General features: G+C 35.6%; 1 protein-coding gene across 3 annotated transcripts in view; it reads right to left on the reverse strand.

The window, feature by feature from the left end:
• SRBD1 (S1 RNA binding domain 1) overlaps positions 1–22788 on the reverse strand; it is a 137860-nt gene that overhangs the window by 34247 nt on the left and 80825 nt on the right. For all 3 annotated transcript variants that reach the window (XM_062571923.1, XM_062571922.1, XM_062571921.1), the window contains one exon: positions 16476–16558. In XM_062571923.1, coding sequence (XP_062427907.1) covers positions 16476–16558 — 83 coding nt within the window. The remainder of the gene's footprint in view (positions 1–16475; positions 16559–22788) is intronic.

The raw sequence follows: 22788 nt of genomic DNA on the forward strand, positions 1-22788 counted from the left end.
AAACATTCACTATCATTTAGTCCAGATGATTTTAAAGAAAAGGATCAAGCAAATTTCATTTTATTTCACAGCAAGAATGCACGACTCTTAATATTACAAAAAGCATGGCTGCACCAGTGCCATATTGCAAATGACTCAAGAGGAGACCAGAAACATGACATTTTAAATTATCATCTCAGCATCCTAAACAAACTATAGACATAACTAATATCTAATACACGGCAGTAGCTGCATCTATTTTACTTTTAGAATTGTGAAGCTTATAAAGATTAGGCTAGTGCATGTATAGTAAACCCGAGAACTGAGGTATAAAGTTCGCTTAGATGAACCTTGAAGGTCTGTATGTTTGTATTCTCCTTTAGGTATTGAGGACAATTGTTTTTCATCTCATTTTATTATTTATTCTAAGATTCTCCTCCTTGTTCCACTTGGGAGTACTCTTAGCACTAAAATAATCTCGTTAAAGCTGAGAAGTTGACTCAACAGCTAATAAAGATCTTTCTGGAGAGGAAGATAAGATGACATACAGAGCTCCAATAGGAAAAATATTACAAATTCCTTAAAAAGCAAGCACATCCAGTAATATGGGGTTAGACAGGCATATTAATTTGTGTATCACCATGGGTAGCTGCAAGTTTAAAGAAGGTTTCACGAAAGAAATGAGCCAGCTAAGAGAAGAATTAATTCAGAATTTCTAACTACTGAATGCAAAAGTTATTTTTTAAATCAGCAGCTCAACAATTTACAATCATTTGTAATCAATGACATGTGTAATTACTCACCTCTTTATAAAGCGGAGTTCAAATACCCCCTCATACCACCCATGCAAAATAATAGTTATAGGACCATACAGTTAAACTGAGAAAAAAAGAACATTGATCTAACTATAAAACCCAATATTTGCAGTGTTTCTCCTCTCACACTGGTAAAACACTATACATCAGTGATGGATGCTGGGATGCTTGAATCTCTAATTTTTTTCAGTTCCCATATATAAATAGTCTTCTATGTGAAAGTTAAAAATACTCTTCCCTCCTCTCAGCTAATGTATATGGATATTTATATATCCATATTTTGAAGCTTGGCGATAAATGCAGAGGGGAACTGTTTTTGCATAATGTCTCTCTTTTCTGCTTTCAACAACCTGGCATAATATTAAAGACCAGCTTGGAAAAAATGAGAGGAGAATTATATATTATTCATGGTTTTCTCAGTTTTCAACTGGAAATTAAATCAGTAATTATGGTTCAGAAGATTTGTTAATGTCATAAGCTTACTCTCACCGCCAATACTTCAAAAATGAAAAGTAATAAAAACTGCAGGTAGTCATTTCTGCTCTCAAGACATTGATTGTAAAAAACATTTTCCACTTATTTTCATTATGTAAAATAAAAATACACTGCAAAACTCAAACAAATAACGGAAGCACAACCTGCTAGTTCAGAAAGGAAGAGAAAGAGAGAATTCCAATTAAAGTAGTTACTCACAGAAAAGATCTCAGGATGAACACCTATCAGGTCACGTTTAGAAACGCATCAGAAGCACCAGTGTTCAAAAAAAAAAAAAAAAAAATCTCTATGCTGAGTAGCACTATTAAATTCAGATGCAGGGCTCTGTTTAGGTTGGACAGGCCCCAACAGTAGAACAAAGTCAGTCTGTCTTAGTACCATAACCAAATTCTACAAGTTAACAGCTTTTCATGAAAAGCTGCCATTTCAAAATGTCAATCAAACCTGAATATAAGTGGGAACTCCTGCAGAAATAACCAGCTGCAGGTTTGAAAAACATTTTTCACTGAAAGTGGAAACACAAAAGATGTTTGAATGAGATCTCTTTTCATTCCTGTAACAGTAGACGGTCATTTTCACAACATCAAGGACAAAAACACAAGACAAAATTGCAAATAATGTCTTGAAAGAACGATTTGCAGGAGTGATGAATGATTCAAGTTACAAATGACAGAATTATTGGCAAATGAAAATTCATTAATATGAAAAAGCTTCTCTTGTAAGATTGTAGTTTGACTCTGCTTATTTTTATTGCATCTGAATGATTAGGTTGTACGAATGAATTCTGATCCAGGTTTAATATTCTCTTTCTCACCTTCAGGCAGCAGCTTGCACCAAGGTCAACTTGCAACAAAAGCAGTACATCTTTACATTTGTTTATTAAGCAAAAGAAACACTCTTAGTTAATTGATACTCAGATTCTGACAGAATGAACTTAGAACTGATAATCCATACACTGAAAGAGCTTGAGTTTCCTAATTCTGTCCTGTACACACAAATGGAAATGATATTTACTTGATAAACCGAGGAGGAAATATTAGTAATACAAATGTACACCACAATGGAAAAGAAGCTTTACACTAACATTTTGGCCACAATCATCTTCCTAAAGAGTACAGGAGGAACAAAACTTCATTTTTTCTATTCTATGAAAAATGTCAGAAAAATGAATTTTCTGTCCAAGTATCAGCATAAAAAAAAAATATTCAACAATCAGACTGACATAGCACTGACTTTATTGAAAAATCTCTACCCTCAATGCCTTGACAACACATCCAACAGGGAGCTCTGCTGAATAGCTATATTGGCTTTGAAAAGGCCTTTTTTTCTCAGATAGTTAACAATTGTACTCTAACAGCAAAGTTTATGCTAGAGTCAAGTTTTTTCTTGGTAAAAAAATAAATAAAAAAAATGCATGGTAGACGATCACCTCAGCATGTCTCAAGGTTTATAATATTATTGTAGATATACGTGCCATATACATACTTACCTCCTTCTCAGTGTGATCATCACTGATCATGATTACCACATGAACAGGGTAATAGTCGTCCTTTAAGCGACAACACCTTTTTCTTAAGTTTCACCTTTCACCAGAGTGGAAATATGTTTATGATGTTACTTAAACTTCACAAAGAGTGAGATAAGGTGGCACAGTTATATAAAATATAACTGATTAATATTTTTAGGAAATAAAAATTTCAGACTTCAGCAGAAGCACAACAGGAGCTTATCAGTAAAGATGCTTCTAGGAAGACAATAAAAATAGAAGGAGTTTCATTACCACCTTTTGCTCTTATCAATCTGTATCACCAGCATTTGTTTTTAAGTAAGGTGGAGCATATGCTGCCTACTGTGAGATTTTGGGGATGAATAATCAGCTGTATGAATAAATAGTTGAAATAATCTTAACTTGGCCATAAAATGTTGCTACTGAGCTATTTAAAAGCTGAGACAGAAAAAAGGAAAGAATAAAAGAAACAAACTGTGCCAAAATTACTGCCTCAGCAAGCAGAGTATTTTTAAAGCATTCTCAAAAGCATAAGGGTTTTCTATTTACTTCAGGAAACAGCTTACAAGTCAAAACGTGCTGGAGGGTTTTTTTGTTGTGTTTTGTTTTGTTTGGAGCTGCCAATTGTTAGTCGAGATAACTATTCACTTTACAGGAGTGTTAAGAATGCAAATGGTTAACAGTAGTATAAACTATATACTTGGTTTAAGTTTGAATGTCTAAAACTATTACACACTGCATTCATCTGCATTCCCTGTTTATGGGAATGAAATATGTAGTCATTTGAAGTCCACAATATGTATACTGTGTTTGTAATAACTGCAGATTTTACAAGCACATTATTCTTTCCATTAGGATTAAAACCTCACCGAATAGCAATTTGTGAAAGAATTCTAGCAGGGCCCTGAGCCCAGAACTCTGACCTCTGATGAGATGCTTGGCAGCAACAAACTCTAGGTCTAAGCAAAACATCTGGTTTGAGTTAGACTTCCTGAAAAAATAGCCTCTGTACTGGGGAAACTGGTATTCACTCAGCTTTGTCTATACACTTTGACTGACTTCAACACTGCTGCAGAAAAAAAAAACTCAACAGAATGCATGTCAATCACTGTAGACTTCTTGGTGGCCTCCAAAGAGCGAGGCACTTACATTAAGATACACTGTATGCATTTGTTCATGCTTCTTGGGTTTTTTCCTATTGTACCTCATAGCTCAATGTTTATTTCAGAATTAGTGCCAACTCTGCATTATCTAATCCAAAACTACATTCAAGCCCAAAATATAAATTTTGCCTGAAGAAATGGTTTCTGCAGATTTTTTTTTAAACAATAATTATTTTAACCTCATTTTTCTTGCAAATTTAGACAATCATTGTCATCACAAAATGGATAGGAATATTACCAAAAGAAACACAAACTCAATGAATTGCCAAGAAATTTGTAAGAACAGCAACAGCTTTTGTTTGGCTCTCAAGATATTTTATACACAATACAATTTTTATATACATTACATAGATAAGAGTAACACATAAGTATAACTGTGATAAGAATACTAATACACTGGGGGAGGGAATACCAAGAATGTTCCTTTGCATAATCAGCACAAGCTCCTGTGAAAAGGATAAGGAAAGGATGGAGCTGGTTCTCGCTTCCCATTTTCCTGGGATGAGAGGTACACTTCAGCACAGAGTGTATGAAAATGAAGAAAGGAGCAACTTATGCAGGCTCAGTAAGACTTACACTTTCTTAAAGCTGCCAACCAGGTAGCAAACACAAAGATGAGAAGCCCAGTGCAACAGGTAGGACATAACTTGGGTAATATACGGTACTGTCAACAAGAAGTAAATGGCCAAATTCAGCTCACGATATAAAGATTTTATCTCTAAATATCATAGTGAAGCCTTTTGAAACTAATTAAACAATAATAATAAAACAGCAGGCAATACTTTAGTAAGACCTCTTAAATTAACGGATCAACACATTTGCTTTAAATATCTTATGTAGAATTAGGAAACTCAATATAATTGAGTTTGAAAATGACAGATAGAGAAATTAATGGAGAGCTCTGTCAACACATTCACTGATGCTGCATACACTTTATATGTGTAACAGATGTGTGATAATATTTATATATACACTTTTGCTTTGTACGGATGAATTTACTTTTACTTAGGCTAGTAGTAGGACCTAATTCCATTAACAGCGTTCTTTTCTGTGCATTCTGTACTGCTTGCAAAACTGAATATTAGCCTTGATAAAACTGATTTTGGTGAAAAAATAGCATTTGAAGTAAAATATTTTCTTCTGTCTTCCATCTCCTATTCTATTTTATAGCAGTCTGCCATTCTACTGTATATTATCAATGTCCTCCTAGTTTATTTTCTTCTTTTGATTGCTAAAGCAATAATATTTTTATTCTTGATGTAGCAGTGCCTTTACACTGGAATTAAATATCAATTCCCACTTCCCACTCTTCAAATTCTAAATTGAATGCAATTGATACTGACCCCCTGCATTCATGAAAAATGCAGCCACCAATCCACAAAGGGACATTTATAAAATAAGCCTTGCTTGTTTGAACTGCAACACTGCCGTCACTGGCATTTCACCCGGGAGACTTAAATAAATAAAAATAAACCCAAGTAATAAACACCGTGTTTTATGGAGCTATACAAAAAAAGAAAAAAGAAAAAGGAGGGGGAGAAAAAGAACTTCTAGGACTTCTGGTAAACTTAGACAATTAAACTTAAAAGCTGCCTCTCTCATTCCAGAAGACTTTGGGCCTACGCTAGTCCTCAGTGCCATTCCTGCAGGACAGTCAGCTCTGCGCAGCAGGCCCCCACCACTGTCTGCACTCTGCTTCAATGTCGGCACGTTGTCAGGCACCCTCCCTTCTTACCGAATGCTGCGTGTTAAAATGCAGAAAACAGGCCTTGTAATATGCAGGTATCAAGATCTTTGAGGAGCTAAGTTTTTCTACTACTGATAGCATTCCAGTAGATATGTTATTCAAATGTCTGAACTGAGACAGTGAATTAAAAAAAAACAGAAAAACAAAAAAACACACACACCTCTGTCCACAGACTTCAGGTTTTAGAAGACTGAATATAATTTTAGAATCATCGTCGTCAGCAGGTTGACAGCAATAAAGACAACATTCACTTTAAATAACCCTGAATTATATACAGTTGAATAAATTTGAATTTGTTTTGATTTAAGGTCTTCCAAAGTTGAGGCCAACATGCTGAACAAAAATATTAAACTATCTATAACCCTGTGTCAACATATGATGCTACTGGGAATGGTAAGTGAATTAATTTTCCAAGGAAAATTAATTACTTATGACTTACAGTTGTAAAAGCAAACAACGTAACTCTGGATTAGGGCACATTTAATTTCTGTTTGGAGTAGCGATTAAATTAATTTCATATAATTCATGGTATGTAATGGAAAGCAGAACAAAGATGAAATCTTAGACAATGACTGACACAGAAAAAAGTGTATATTTATGTTTCTGATCCAAAAATAAAGGTCACACATATTAATCGTTGTCTAGTGAAACATGATTTTGCTTTCTAAAATGATGCTTTTTTCAAAATTGTTTGTTAAAAAAAAAAAAAAGTGTTATTAGCCAGATAAAATCCAAAATGCAACAAATCACAAAACATTACAGAAGTCTTTCATCGTATATCTCTAATAGTGAAAAGAAACCACAAATTTCAGTGATATCTCCTGAATGACAAATAACCTTAAGTTAAAGGATTAGTATGAGGAACTATAACATTGATTTACATTCACCTTAATTTTCAGCAGAGAGGAAAAATTTGATCACAGATCTAGTATTATAAACAAATATGTATACTAACACTGCACTACAACTTAAACATATTTTTATCAGTCACTCACATCATCTAATTAAAGTTACGTAAAAATAAATCCACAGCTAAATGAGCCTATGAACCAATTATTGCAGCATTCCATAATTTGCTTTCTCAGCTAGATAAGAGAAAAGTATTTTATGCATTTCAGTACAAGACATGCCATTTTTGGTCTCCTTCTGAGAGTGCGTATGAATTTATTGTTGATTTCAGATTTTTCAGATATCGAATCCACAGCTGCTGTACTAGGAACTAAATTCAAATCAAAGTTAAGTATCATAGCATTAGCATTTTTCCTTATGAATCAAATGAATATATAGTTAATATATGAAACCAAAACAAAAGATGCAACATGATTGCTGTGCAGCAAACAGTAACTAAGGAATTCCACTAACAAATAATATTCACATCCATAACGTTTAAAATGGCCACACATATTCAAAGCAAGTTATTCACATCTTAGCTGCCACTTTTACCTGACTTTGGACACTTGAGATGTTTTTTTTTAATTTAATCAATTTTATGATTATAATATTTACATTAAAATCTGACTACAAATCCTAACACAGTGCCTTAAGGATTAAATTACTTCACATGAAGATAAATGTTTGGGCTTGAAAAGCAAGTTCTACAAACACAAATATCACATCATGGCTACAGATAAATGCCAAGGATGAAGAGCTGCCAGAGAGCTGCAAATTATTGTACTAATTTAAAAAAACATGTTTCAAAAATTTAAACTTCAAGTTAAGAAAATTTAAATTAAATCTTGAGGAAAGAGGTTGAACATTTTTTCTATGGCTAAAATTATAGTTTTATCTAAGGCTTTAAACACAAACCAGAAATCTAACAGCATCTCGTGCATTTAGGAACGTACTTTTGAGAAGATAAACTTCATCATCCTATTTTTTGTTTCAGCTTTTAGCCAATTAAATGTTTCCAATCTGATGTACAGAAGAGCCACGCCAAATCAGTTTGCAAGCTCACAGCTTTGCAACTCACATTTTGTTCCTCTTGTCACTTGGTTTCCACATCAGAATGGTGTCTTGCAAGAATTTAAATCCACCCTGTTGGATCATAACTAATCCAGCCTGTGTTTGAACTAGTTTTGCCCAAGTACGTTTATGGAAAGGCAGATCAAACTGTAATATTTAACAGGCTTGCACAGAGGGTACACCACACCTGAAGAATTTCTACTCGGGAATCCTATATGATTCTTTTGTAGCAACCTAGAAATAAAAAACCTTTACACCTATTTCTTGTGAACTACAGCATGTATAATTTTAATCTAATTAAAATGTAAGGCACACAACAAAGTTTTCACCAAATATATTTTCATATGGTGACAAAAAACTTCTACCGACAGACCTGGGAATTAAACAATCAGAAACGAACTGATGAGTGAGGGAAAGTCTGTTAAACAGCTGTCTTCTATCAACAGGCTAGAGTTAGATTATTCCATCTCAGTGTTTCAACTCTTTTCCCAAAACATTCCCAATTTTGTTAAAATCGCAGAAGCTCCATAAGAACACACATATACAGACACAAACTGTCTAAGAAAAATCAGCAATGCAAGAGGGGCAATATCAGCATTAATGTCTAAAATTTACCTGTAGCTCAGGTTGCTTACAAAGGAACATCTCTGACAGTTTTCAAATGCTCTCTACTATGCATTTTTTGTGACAGCAGTGAAAATAGATGCAGTCCATTGGCAGTTTCATGAGTGACATGTGCAGATGCAATGATACTGCTGCGCTCATGTACTCCTTGTAAACACACATGCACGATTTTCCTTCATTTCCTTAAAGGGACAGTATCTCACCCCACGGAGCTAGTATGTCTCCATGGAAATGCCAGTAAAGATGCATAGTATATTAACTTTATAAACACATTAAAACATTAACAACAGAACAGTTACCTTCTTTCAATATTCTTTTCTTCTGTTATAATCTGCCATAACAACTAGCAGAGGTTTAATTATGCTGTTGCTGCTGGAACCACTGATTTCTCTTTGCTAGCCAGGGAATAGGTAGACATCACTGTAGAGACTCTGCTGTTACAGGATGCAAACCAGCACTGGCAACCAGCAAAACTGTTGCTGAAGATTGATTTAATTATGCAAATCTGCCAGAAGTGTAACTTGTTTAGAAAGGATTTTTTTTTCTTTAAAGTTTTGCACACCTATTTCATTGGAGTCGGGGATGTGGAAGCATCCAAAAAACATTTTAAGAAGTCACTAGCTCTTCCTGACATAGCTGTCTTAAAGATTTTCTTGTCCATAACTGGTAGATGGCTCGATTCACAGGCCTTTACTTTTCAAAAGAAAAATCACATAATTCACCCTAAAACATGTTGGGCAGAAATATGTATGATTTTCCTCACAGAGCTAATACCTTCCCACTACTACACTATAATTAAGAGAAACTTCAGCCAGCAAATTGATGGCCTGCAAAACATAACTACAGACTGGATAACTAATCCTAGCAATAGGATTCCATAATTTGCTGGGTGTTAGAATTCCTGAATAACGCATAAATGTATTCACCAGTCTGTCCGTCTACTCACTTCACACATCTTTGCCCTACAGGCAGGACTCAGGGTTTTTTCCCTTGCCTTCAGCAATATTTTATAGACAAAGCCTCCACACACCTCATCCCTCAAAAAGGGAGGAGACTGCAGGTTCACAGGATAGATTTAAGTTGCCTTTGCTGAGAAGCAGAGCTAAGAGCACTCTTGTGAAATACTATCCCACATGCCCTTGTGCTCTCAAGTCTTAGTGAGCTCATTCAGGGATGGGACCAAATACAGAAGAAGCCCAGAATTTGTCCAGTTACTAACACAAATTCTATTGACATTAGTGGCAACATAGCCTTTGGTCTATTTTCTTTAGGAATTTCTTTAATATCAGAATAGTCAGTCTCTCTCATGATACCATAGAGTTTCAGCCACACTCCAGTTCATAAGAATATTTCTTAAGTTTTTTCCACTTAAGATACATCTGTGAGTACCCAGCTGCCACATACTGCCAGAAGAGAAGCATGTATGTCCTTTAATAAGGGATCTGAATCCAACAATCCAACATAAAACTGGTACATTGGTATCCTTAGACATCTAGTGTTTAAACAAAACCACTATCTCTTTAGCCAGCTATTTCAATTAAAGTACAGGAACTCATAAGCAAGCTCACAGACCTGTAATTATATCATAGGAGATTCAGTTCTATGCCTGGCTGTATGTATATATTCAGTGTACTAATTCAGAAGGAATGCTGAAGCATTTTGTAGACAGGCTGCCCAACTCCATGTTGAAGCCTGAAATCTACAGTTCTGACCACTGACCAACATCCTGCTGAACTGAGTTTCCACAGAAGCTACATGAATCACACAATATAAAGCACTGCTCACCTAATAAATAAGCTATCCCATTTTCCTAATCACAAAAATACACGCTGCAAACCAATACAGATTTGTTTCAATGAACTTAATAAAACAAGCTTGACTTTAGTTTTGTATTGACAATCACACTTTGGAGATTTTAAAAAACACTCTCTTGCACATTGTATGTCATCATATCCTCACACTATATATGAGCAATTCTCCTATGCTATCCAAGTAATATACCTAACTATTCATATACCCTACGGATTAATTAATCAAAAATACAGAAGTGAAATAAAGCTCTTAAGTACTCGATGAAAAATGAGTATTTCAGACTGAAGTCAGCTCCATGTTATTCAATAAAAAATGACTTTGCTCCATCTTATTAAATAAAAACATACCAAGCAAAGGATATATGACTAAAGTTAGATACTGAGAAAGATCCAAATCTCTTATATTTCATCACTAAAAATTGTACATGTATTTTAATGCAAAATGAGGACAAAACTCTTCTTAAACTGCACGTCAATTCTTTGTGATGGTCAATGCTAAGATTATAAAGACTCTTGTTTATACTCACCAAGAACTCAAATTTTTGCTAGCAGCTTCCTGTATTAACATTAATTTTCAATAGTTTCCACTGGTAGAGAAACTATACAACAGCTTAATTTGCCCCAAAAAAAGGGCTAGAGAGTAAAGAAATCTAATAATATAGGTTATTAAGCCTCAGAAAGGCTTAACAGATTACCTCTTTTCTAACAGCAGGTAGGCAAGCATGTGCAGCAAAAGGTACAAGTTTGCTTTTCCTGAGGGAAAGACAACAAATGGAAATAATGCATAGACTTGTTCAGTCCACAGATTTTCCAGGCTGACCAAAGTGTATTTGATCTTACTCTTGGATTTACATGCACCCTTGAAATCCTTTTGATCCCTGATTTTCTAAAATTGTTATTGTTTACCTCTCAAATATTTCTAAAATTAGTAAATCTTAAAGAGTTAAATATACAATCAGCTACCTCAAGTAAATTTTCATGATGGGAGTGCAGAATAACAATAAAATCTGAAGTATTATTGTCATATATGAGATTAACAATTTTCTAACACACACCCTGTTACTATAGACCCCCACTGGAGATTTAGAGAGACTTGACAGCCACATCTTTTGAGGAAGGGGAAGATCAAAGAATGAAACAAAATAAAGTGGCTCTATGCATCCTCAGCCTTATGCAGGAAAGGACAGTAATATTCTTCCAGCACTGCCCATTCAGTTCCCCCGCATCAGCATGAGCACACTCTAGCAACTGGGCAGGGACTGGAAGACAAACACAGCGACGGCCTGCAATGACAGCTGCCTTCTGAATCGCTAGGGTCCGACTGCAACAAGATGGTAATGTGAGAGAAAGCGTTCTACGTGGCCTTCCAGGATAAAGGAGGAGAACTCCCTCGTTTCCTTAAGAATTGAGATGTTAGTTGAGTGAGGAAGCTCACTATTCACTAGCTGGCTTTAGGTTTTAAACTGGTTCATATCTACAGTGCAGTAATCAAGACATAACTGTTCCCACCAAGGACGAGGCAACTCCAATTAAAACACTGTTCCTTTAGGTTGCACTGACATTTAAGAAAATACATCCAACTAGTTGGGAAAATATCATTAAAACCTAAAAGGCACATCAAATTTCATCTGAAATGATAAAAGGTGCTAAAGTGCTAAATCAAATGCAAACCTGGTATATTTAGCCAGAGGAAGATGGAGAGGAAAAAGATGAGAAAGGCATTTCCAAATTTTAAACTCTGAGGCATTCTGGCATGCTAATTATGCTTGATGAAACTCTCCTTTAATCAGGATCCTCCAGCAATATACAGAAACTAGAACAGGAATTAGCTCAACTGGTTTCCCTGAAAGAACCTCCATTTAAGAGTATTTTTCCCAAATTTCATTTGTTCAAAATGTTTCAGCTATATCTGGACTCAAGCATCCTCCCATTTCAGAGGTTAGAAAATTGCACATGTTATACAAAAACAGATCATGAAAATATCTTTGCACTCTTGAAACTATAATCACCATACAGGATGTTGCTTTCTTAAGGTCAGGCATGGCACACACTTTTTTATTCTTAGACGTGACTTGTTAAAAATTCTGATTCTTCAACATACGACATGAATATATTCCCAGATTACAGGTGAACTTCAGCTCCACTACACGAAGTGTATTTTGCCTATTTAGATGTATCCATTTTTCTAGTGTGTGAAGATTTTACTCGTTAAATCAACAGTGAAGAATCAAGCAAACTTCACATATTCGTTATCACTTCCTTCTTACTTCTCTGCCTTAAAATATGGATTCAGGTTGGACTTTTAAAAATTTTATTAATTTATTTCCCCCTTTATGTTTTTTCCTCTTTGATAGAGACTAGTGGACAAAAAAATGTATTCTTGCACTGGTTTATTCTCAAATCAGAAGTAGGAGGTCGGTTTGTTTGAGAGGAAGGAATTTTTCTTTCCATTAGGACTGTTCTTTCTTTTTATTATTTTATTTGCTCTGGAAAACTATGCTATAGCCACAATCTTTGTGAAACAGCTTTGTTCTTAGCACTTAACTGCATCATTCAAAAGTATCAGAGTTGCAGTGGTGATTTATCTGCCAAAATTCAGTTTTCAGTGTAATAAAGTCTTGAGCCACTATTTCCCTGATGGGAATTTAGCTTTGAATTGGCATTGGGAGGTGACAAAGCAAATGTATCAGGCAGAATTTGGGTATCATCTTTGTGTTCAACTACAGTAGAAATCATACTAGTATGGCCTGAAGGTGATAAATTAATTTTGGCTACGTTCCTATCTGGGAGGAAAGAACAATTTTCCTAATGAGATAAAGCTGAAGGAAGACAAGGACCTTCAGACAACTGGAATTTTGGTCTGAGAGAGGCCCTAATAAATCAGATTGGTGTTTCTCTTTGTTCAAGAAGGTACCTGCTCAGACACTTGGGGCCTGTTTGTCTCTGTTAAAACAGATTTTCTTGGTAGTGTACAAACTCAAAATCATAACTTGAAATTAAAATAAAGCAGGTGGTTAAGTACAACTTCAAACTTTTTGTCATCTTAAATAAATAAATATAAATCACAATCGACAGGACTCAATTTTCAGAGGTCTCTTGCCGCCTGGAAACTTTTATTGATGTGTCCATAAAACAACTGAGCAGATTTACTTGGAAACCTAGCAATATGTGCCAGGAAGAAAACACCAGTATTCTCACTAAGAGGCATGTGATGGGATACTAATAGCTCCAAGAGGCCATATAGAGGAATCCAAAATACCATGGCACCAGTGATTGCAGAAGACTCAGTCCCTTCTCACAGTAGCCTTGAGATGCACACAGGCACACACACACTCCATGGAACCACACTTCAGGTGGGTTCTGCTTAGCTAGTGTCTCACTTTGAGCTTAGAGAGGAAACACACAGGAAAAAAAAAGTCTCTTGGTGCTATTGCCTTTCAAACTCTAGAGAAGCCTGGGACTTCTCTGACTATCTTAAATTGAGGGAGAGGCCATGTCTCAAGTCAATCCATACTCAGGCAATGGTGCAAGCAGTGGTCCACCTCTTTTCCTCCTCCAGCCTATGCATTCCTGCCCCTCCCTTACCGCAGCCAGGTCATCAGGTAGTTACTGAAAGCACAGGAGAAGATCAAGGACACTTGGAAAGGAGTAGCAGAAAAGGCAGGACCACTCCTTTCAGGGAGTCTGCACTTAGAACAACATACAGCAAGTGTGAGACCATCCCTGCAGAAATCACAATTGTGCTTCTGCTATAAAACTTCCACTTAGCAGCAGCAATATGCAACCTCTGCCTCAGGAGTCAGAAGCCGGGTGCAGAACTAATCATTGTCTGTCCTCCAGGACAAGTATACTAAAATCTGGATTTGTCAAATTCCTAAATATCAATTTCAGGGTGTTTAGAGAGAGGTCATATATAACAGTTTATAGTTACAGCAGGCTAAAAGGTAACTAAAAGGCTAAAAAGTACAGAAAAGTAAAATTTTCTGTGAAAAGCCTGTTACATTTGATCTAGACTGCACATTTTTTATTTCATTCCAGAAGTTAATAAAAAACTACTGCCAGTAATTAGGTTATAAATTAAAGAACGTATATTATAACTTTTAAAATTGCTTTGGATAATATCAAATTTTATACCTGATATACCCTTTATCTGAGGGATTTAGATCAGCAATTACTCTAGGACTCACTATACGATACAACAGCTTTTTTCCATGCCTAGCTTCTGAGATATAAACAAGTAACTCTTCTCCCTAAAGGGAGGCAAGTCATAATAGCTTAATTCCTCTTCTCCTCCTTTCCCCTCCTCTGCTAAGAGAGGGCTCTAATGTCCAAAGGGCAGCAGAACTTTTGACTTTGCTTTCAAGAGTGCAAATTTGCTATCAAGAATGTCACATAAAACTCTAGTACCTCAGAAATCTTTACATCATTGAATAAGCATCTTATAGCTACTGGGGTGATATTTAAAACTTCTGACAGGAGGTAAATCTATCTAAAAGGATTATCCAAACCATGATGAGACTTAAAAGTGCAGATTGCTGGGGGTGAACAAGTTTTGAGGTCTACCTTTAACAGGCTTTTAGGAATTCTTTCCCTCAAACTTTTAATATAACCAGTTTGGACATGAACAAATAATGTAGTTGGACATTCACTTGCAAAACACCTTTAGCAGATCAAGGAGTTTCAGTGCAAGGGCCAGGAAGATGGTGCTTACCTGCTCCATTTCAGTACAAAGTAAATCAAGCTGGCTCAATCCACTGAGGCAGTAATGAACAGCTCCTTTCTATTTATTATAAATTCATAAATGTCTTCCTCCCCAAACCATACACCAACTCTTTGCTTGAGATGTTCAATAGTACAAGATGCATGTGGGCAACAGTAGACAGCATGCATCTAAATCAGTACCTTTTAGCCACAGAAATGCAAGTTCCTGAGACCTACAAATCTACAACATTTTGAAACTGATATTTTTCTTTAAAAAAACAATCCAACAACTTCTACTTAAAGGGCTGCTATTAAGATACAGCATTTCATGATTTTTTTTTTTTAACTTTTTTCATTAAAAGACAGACAAACAAAAGTTTGTATCACTTTGTTGTTCTTGTTGCTGCCTTTATAAATAAAAGCAGTTGGTTTCCATGAGTAATGGAACCAGCTATGCTTCAGACTGAATCTTCTGTTAGATCTCCTTGGTTTGCAGCAGCTGTCAGTAGAGCACATTTTTGTCACGTTCTGGATGCATTCATTACAGAAGTCTACAATATTTCAGCCTTTCAATCTAATTATCCTCAAAAGCTATGGTATATTTTGCACTGAAACAATAATCATATTAGTTACTTTCTTGACTGGCTCAACAGTGAGCAAGAAACATGAGTACATTTTCTAGTCTGTGGTAATACAAGTACACCTTGCAAAAACAGCACTGAGTGTTAACCTTCACCAACAAAAATGTTGACCTAGGTTCTTTAAAAGTAATCCAGGATATTTCCATTTCTTTGAAAACAGAAGCTTGCAGCAACTTCCCCCAACAACATATACACATTTTTTTTGTCTTTATCACACTGCCTTTAGCAGTGGCAGTAAAACCATTGTAGTTTCTCAACTGCATTCTATTCCATTGACTCTCAGGAGCTCACCTGAACGCTCCACACTACCTCAGAACTTCTGTTCCATCTGTTCAAATCTAACTTATAGGCTATCGTCTTGAAAATATGGAGGAAAGCACATACTGCATTTTCTGTTTTGCACTTCTCTGTTCTGTGGGACTTGAGCACATGTATAAGTGCTTTCCTGAACTGATGCCAATATGCTATAAAGCAACAATTTTTGTATCACTTCTCAATGCCACTCACTTTGTAAAGACACTTTGAAAATAAATTTCATCCCTCAAAAATAACCTACAAAAATGCACAAAACTGAGAATAGTCAAACATTTTCCAATTCAGCTTTAGTAAATGAAAAATGTCAAAACCAATGTTTTTACTACAAAGATAAGAAGGAATGCACCTAATAACACAAATTAATGGCTTCTAAATGGAGGATCAGTATCTCATTGTATTTTACACAAAGAGCTAAAATCCCATTGCTGTAATCATGCAAAAAAAGAGAAGGCTTTACAGATCAGGTTACCTGTCTGAGCTGATGTTTTAAATAGACCATAAATCTGGTTACAGACATCTCAGATTCTCAGTAACAATTGCTAAAATCAGAGATTAAAAAAGAGCCACTCTACGACTTACAAATGTTTATTACCATTCTACTAACTCTATACAAACTTTTTAAAGATGTCAAAACTAGTGGACACTTAAAGAGGTGTTTTGGTGTTGCTCTGTATCATGATAGATTACTTACATTAAATGATACGCATTACCTTACCTGGTACATTCCAACTCCTATGTGTTTGGGCTCAATTTTCACTAGTTCAGCTAATGGGTCTTGTACGCGTCTAGCGATGGAAACTGAAAAACAGAATTAGGAAACAACTATATTTTTATCTGAAAAGCAGAATTATATCATTATTTTTTCTATTTTTTTCAGTATTCTACATATTTAATCTATTTTTTGACTAGGGGAAGAAAAAAGGATAACAGCATGAAGTTATCAATAACATAATAGGAATCTTTCCCCATTTTTAGACCTATGAGATGAAGTGTATATTAACCTTTTTTTTCATTTTTTTAAAAGTAATTCAAGCAAAGACCCAAGGAGATTTCATACTGTAACCATGACATTCACTTCCTCAGTATACAGGGAGAACATACAGAATTATAGACAGTAAATTTCACACTTGAATCCACAGAAAAATGCATATGTAACATCTAAAATTGAATTCTGAAATATCCCTTAACCTTAAATCACAGACCTGTAACAACATTATTTATTTATTTATTTATAGAGTGCCAGAAGGAGTCTAGATATTAGGTCTTTGAAAATCGGTGATGGGTACCCAGTAATCTTACCTTCTTTTAATCTAAACTCCATACTAAAACAAATCAATTTGCAACCTATTTGGTTATAACCAAGTTCAGAAAAAACAAAGCCAGTTCCAACATTTCTGATGCCATTAACAGCACGTGGAAAGAACATTTAGCCTTTTTAATCTCTATGCCTGAGCCAGGACTGAATTTTTGAAGCCCACCTTTACTGTTAGCTTCTTCACTTACTGAAATGTCAGAACAAATACTTATTTGCAAAGTCTCAACCCTTGGTCTAATTTTGCAGATACTTGGTTACATTCTTCAACTTGCCCCAACATTTCCAAGTGTGCTTCCTCCCACTTACACTGAAACAAAAAGTTCTATCCTTGCATTTATGAACTCGTTTTCTCACAAGCTTGAATGCACAGAAAGGACACGTTGTTTGATTTAGCACTTCTTAGTACATTCATTCTACATAGTGAAGAAAACTCTGACAAAGAATACCAATACAGGGAGGCACTCTTAATACTCAAAACCAAAGGTCTTTCCAAAAAGACAGGTTATTATATGCAAGGCTAACATAATTCAGAGAGGTAAAATGTAGAGGTTATCAGAATAATATTCCTTCTAATGAGTTTTAGCACTTCCTGATAATATTGCACAGAATCAGACACTGAGGCTGTAACATAGTAAGCAACTTTCCTATAGGAAAACAAAGTCACTCTAAAAAGCCTGAACAGATTATCAAGCAGGTGGGATTCAGTAGGCTGACATTGAAATTAGAAAGTCAACAGATTCTCCAGAGATGCCAGAAACATAATATAAATATACATTTGCCAAGGGTGAGTGTGTTTGTCTGGTTCATCCCAAGATAAATCTTGGTCAGTGGAGTTCACTGATACAGAAAAACTCCAGCTATCTTTTCCTTAACTATATTCCCTGTGACAACAAAAGGGCAGTTTAGCAACTCCAGTGGCAGTCTTAAAACAGTCAAAGGACTCCCTGTTTACAGAAGATTCTTCAGGATTGAGACAGCCCTTACATCCGCCATTAAAGTTGTTTAGCATTCTAGATAATCAGGCTTGTGTTAAGAGTTATGACACTAACCTTCCCTTTACAGTATTTTCCACAAACCTGGAACATATTTCTGATTTAAGTTCTGCCATGAGCTACAAAACACATTTTCCCTTGTGGTGACTCTGCTAAGATTAGCACAATATAAACTTGGAGAATATTTTTAAAATTGAGTGAGGTTTTTTTCTGATAAATTAGGTAAATAGTTACAATGTAACACCATTACTACTAATGTTCCATGAGTTTTCTGAGGCCCAACCAGGGACCCACAGTTACTTTATTGGCATTATACCATTATACAACACTAAAGAAATAACTGGTACCTGTGCCAAAAAAATTACAAGTCAAGCAGATGAAGACAGACAAAAGGCAAGGGAAAGGGCTACAAGCTATTTATCATAGTCATATTTATCAAGGTTCCTTTTACAGAAGCAAGAATAGGAAAAGCTGGACCAACAGCACGTAAACAACAGAGATAATGTATGGACAAACTGATTCTAATAAGCTGACAGGAGGAGGAAAAGCACAAAGGTCAAAGCATTGGGGTGGGAAGGGATCTCCAAGATGCCAGTTGCCAGAGGTTTTGAAGGGCCGCTCCTGGCTGCTTTTCCTGCTTTGCGAACTTGTGTGAGAATGAGTGGGGTTGGACAGGAGAAAACTGTGGCCCTTCTCCAGAAGCAGCCTTACAGTTGGCTTTTACAATATTCCAAGAGGCATTTCCTAAAATTTATTAAAAAAAAAAAAAGTAATAATAAAGATATCAAGAGAGGGTAGAAGAAGAATAGACAGGAGTAAACAGGTACATACATAAGGTGATTTGGTCAACAATACATACACAATATTTAAACTAGAAAAACTGTAAGCATCTCCAATAGTCAATAGCTCATATAAATACAAAAATTTTACATGCCTAATTTAAATGGCCACTACTGCAGGTTGTTAAATACTAATTTCACATCATTTGGGAAAAGAACTTTACTAAATATTGATACTTGAGGCCAAAACAGTAGATCTAATGCCTACCTATTTACTAGGGGCCTCAAACCACAATGGCAAAACTTATCTATTGAATACAGCACCAAAGATTGCACTTTAAAGATTTGCTCTGCTAAATGCACAGTTAGCATGAAGTTCACTGCTCGGTCATGCAAGACTTCATATCCTTTATTATCCGTTTGACCGTATGCTGACGATGGCAGTTTGCTAGCTAGCCTCCGAAAGCACTATCGCGGTGACATCCGATCTGCCTGCTTCTCTAACAGAGGAGTTCTGAACTCAGAGGCTCTCACATATGCCTTCTTGTCAGAATCACAAAAGGTTAATCAGTGCAAGTGCTACAGCTTACAACAGAAATGCTTTCCTGTAACAATCATACGTATTAATTACAATTTGAAACACTAGTGGTACAGATAACCGGTCACCTTTAAATGTAGGAAAGTCTATGCTCAAACGAAAATAGAACAAAGTATCAATGAAAGTAATGCTGATCCAAAACAAGAGAGAGCTCTATATAGTTATTTATTCTGAAAATATGCAAGTCTCTACATAGGTACAATTCAGTGGTTCAATTCAATTCAGTAGGTTCTGTAATATAAAATATATTTCAGAAATTATATTTTAGACAATTAGAGCGGAAATATTTTTCTGTGTCCACATCCCTTTTCACTACACCTTTTAAAAATAAACAACCATGTTGATAGGCTAGTACAGGAAATTTCCAAACATAACTTTTTCTCGAGAACCTTCATTAAAAAGTAAAATTCAGAACCTTATTTTTATAATAGCTAGGTTGAAAGTGTCATCATAGCCCTGTGAAGCTTCCAGCAGCGATGTAGCCCCTGATCTAGCAAAGCACTTCAGCACAAATGTATAGTGGAATTCCCACTGGAACTAGCAAAACTATTCACATGCATAAAGTTACACAGGCATTTAAGTGCTTTCCTGACTAGGTCTAATGGTTGCTATGCTGAAGGGTGAAGATCAACTAACAAACAGTTAAACAGTTTGAAGGATGCAGTTCCTACAGTCATAAGTGCAGGAAAGCTGACTTTCTAAATCTTCTCTAAAGCCTCAATTCTATTCCAGAACATCTCAAATTCAAAATAAAAAAAGAGAGCACAAGAGGGAAAATGCAAGAACACCCTATCCGCTCTCTAGGCACAAATTCACTCCTACACTGACTCAAGATTAGGGTCTACGGTCTCTTGTGCAGGTATAACCACTATGTTACAGTAATAGCGCACTTTCATATCTTTTTAAGGGCAATGAGGCTCTACTCCAGAAATTTAATCTGCATGGCTGGACTCTTGCAACGCAAGCAGAGTCTTACTGAAATCATGAGAGCTCTGCAGAAAAGCAAGATCTACTCCTATGGACCAGGATACAAAATCAGACTCAGAGACCATAAAACCTGATGGTCTCATATTTTCCCTATAACAATTAAATCAATAAGTTTCACACATTTTTCATATTAAATAACTATTTTACATGGACACAGGTTTTTCCTAAAATTGCCTGTATGTTAAAGTACAATTCAGAAAAGGCTATAAACAATGAATTTTTTGAACAAAGAAATAGGCAGTGCAATCTCACTTCTACAGTTAAGTTATGCATCGTCTTTGTTTAAGAAATTTCAAAATAAATTCTGTGATGACCCGTAGGGGAAAAAACAAAAAAAAAACAAAACAAAAAAAAAATCAAGTTTCCTAGAAGTACTTAGTAGGGCCAAGTATAAAATGCTGGTCATACCATTCTCACAATATATACTCATCAAGTAAAATGTGGGGAAAAAATTAATCAATATTAAACATAATATTTTAAATGCAAATTGTTGTGGCCTTGTATTAGAAAACAAACATAAGAATTGCACACCAGAGAGATGCAAAGCTTTTTCAAGTTGTCAGTTAAGAATAAAACATTATTGCAACATTTGGAATGACAGCAACATATTGGGTTGCCATGCAGTAAATCCATGTAAAGTTTTAAAGCTGGGCAGACAGAATGGCCTAGGTGTTCCTCCGATTTTATGTACATGATCTTCACCTCCAAGAAGAATGAGAAGTAAAAAAAAGTTACAGAAAGCATATTTTCTGAAATACTTTCTTATCATTACAGCAATTTCTGACATTTTGTAAGAAAGCAACTTAATAACTGCTTAGTGGTCTCAATTCACTTCATAATCTGGCTATACAACAAAAATGAACCCACCAGATACTTGAATATTTTTCTGCCTGTCAACACAGAAGTGCAATGACAGTCGGGTAGGTGAAAAGCTTGCATAAGAGTTGCTTGCACAGCTCATGCCATTCTCAGTCTCTGATCTTCATGGAAAATAAATAATTATGTTAAAATGTACTATTTCCAAATGGCTAATGAGCAGATGTGCCCTCACAAACTTGCAAACATATTTGGTTATCCAGCTATTTCTGTTTTAAAAGATCAAATCTGTCTTAACTCCTCACTGACAAATACAAAATTAAGGCTATTTTCTCCATACATACTCACCACATTTCTAAAATTTGTTTTTACTACTCCCTTCTACAGCAAACAACTCCCACTTTTCACAGGAATTAAAAAGGATACAGTTTCCAATCTGGAAACTGACAAAAGTCTTCAGGCAAAGTCTTTTTAAGGACTGAGGGAAGAGGGGGATTGTGTCCTCCAGCAGCAGTGGCGGGGGAAAATCCCTAAGTCTTCCAATTATTTCTCTAGACTGTATATATGCTGTGTATATACTATGTGACAGCTGTGTCAGCTGTCAGCTGTAAAAACAGAAATAATGGTAACTTTTTAATTAGGCTACCTGCCTCCCCTCACTAACAGAATAGATACAAATCATTCATTATGGCGAAAATCAGATGTGCGCCTTAAAGGTGCAGGAACAGCTAGCAAACTGCAAAAGAAAATCCGTAAGAAATAGGAAAGTACTGTGCCTGTTTCTGGGGCAGCCTGCCAATTGCTTTGGTTCAGACAACCACATTTTAAAATGTTCTCCTTTTGCACTGCTGTATGTAAGAACCGCACCATAAAACGAAAGCTTAATGGCTATAGATGGGAAAACAGTAAAATGAATATACAAAGTTCTGCCAAATGCACTACGAAAGACTGCCAGAAATGATGATAGGTGGAAGAAGAAAAAAAAAGAATTTATTTCAGTTACAGCAGCATTCAAATGTTGCATGTCACTACAAGCAGTAAAACATTTTCAGCCAAAAAATCTGAGTTTTATGCTGATGGCATTCCTTTAAACACATGAGTCTTTATATAAGGATAAAAATGTGTCCCAGTTATAACTGTGACAGTTTAGCTACCTCATGCGAGTGGGAGCATTTGTTTGCATTTTGAAACAACGTGAGGTTTTCAGATGCGAAGGCAATGGGCATAGTTCTACAAATGCTTTACAAACAAATATATGGCAAGTACAAGCTATTAGGTTACAATTAGTTCAGCTTCAGTTTTGTCATAAATAAGAATATTCTATATTTTTATTATAAAGCCGCAGTATTTTGTTCTTGCTGAGACAGGTTACTGTAAGAACATCCAAGTAACTCACCCCTCCTCCCCCCCCCCCATTTTAAATCAACTTTTGCATCTTAGAAGTCTAGATAAAAACTTCAAATGTCAGTTAAGTGAAAATTAATATATTAAGGTAATCAAAGACTAACTCACAAATGCACATGTAATTACTGTCAATATAT

The sequence above is a fragment of the Rhea pennata genome, chromosome 3 (assembly GCF_028389875.1).
Source record: "Rhea pennata isolate bPtePen1 chromosome 3, bPtePen1.pri, whole genome shotgun sequence".
Classification (NCBI taxonomy): Eukaryota; Metazoa; Chordata; class Aves; order Rheiformes; family Rheidae; genus Rhea; species Rhea pennata.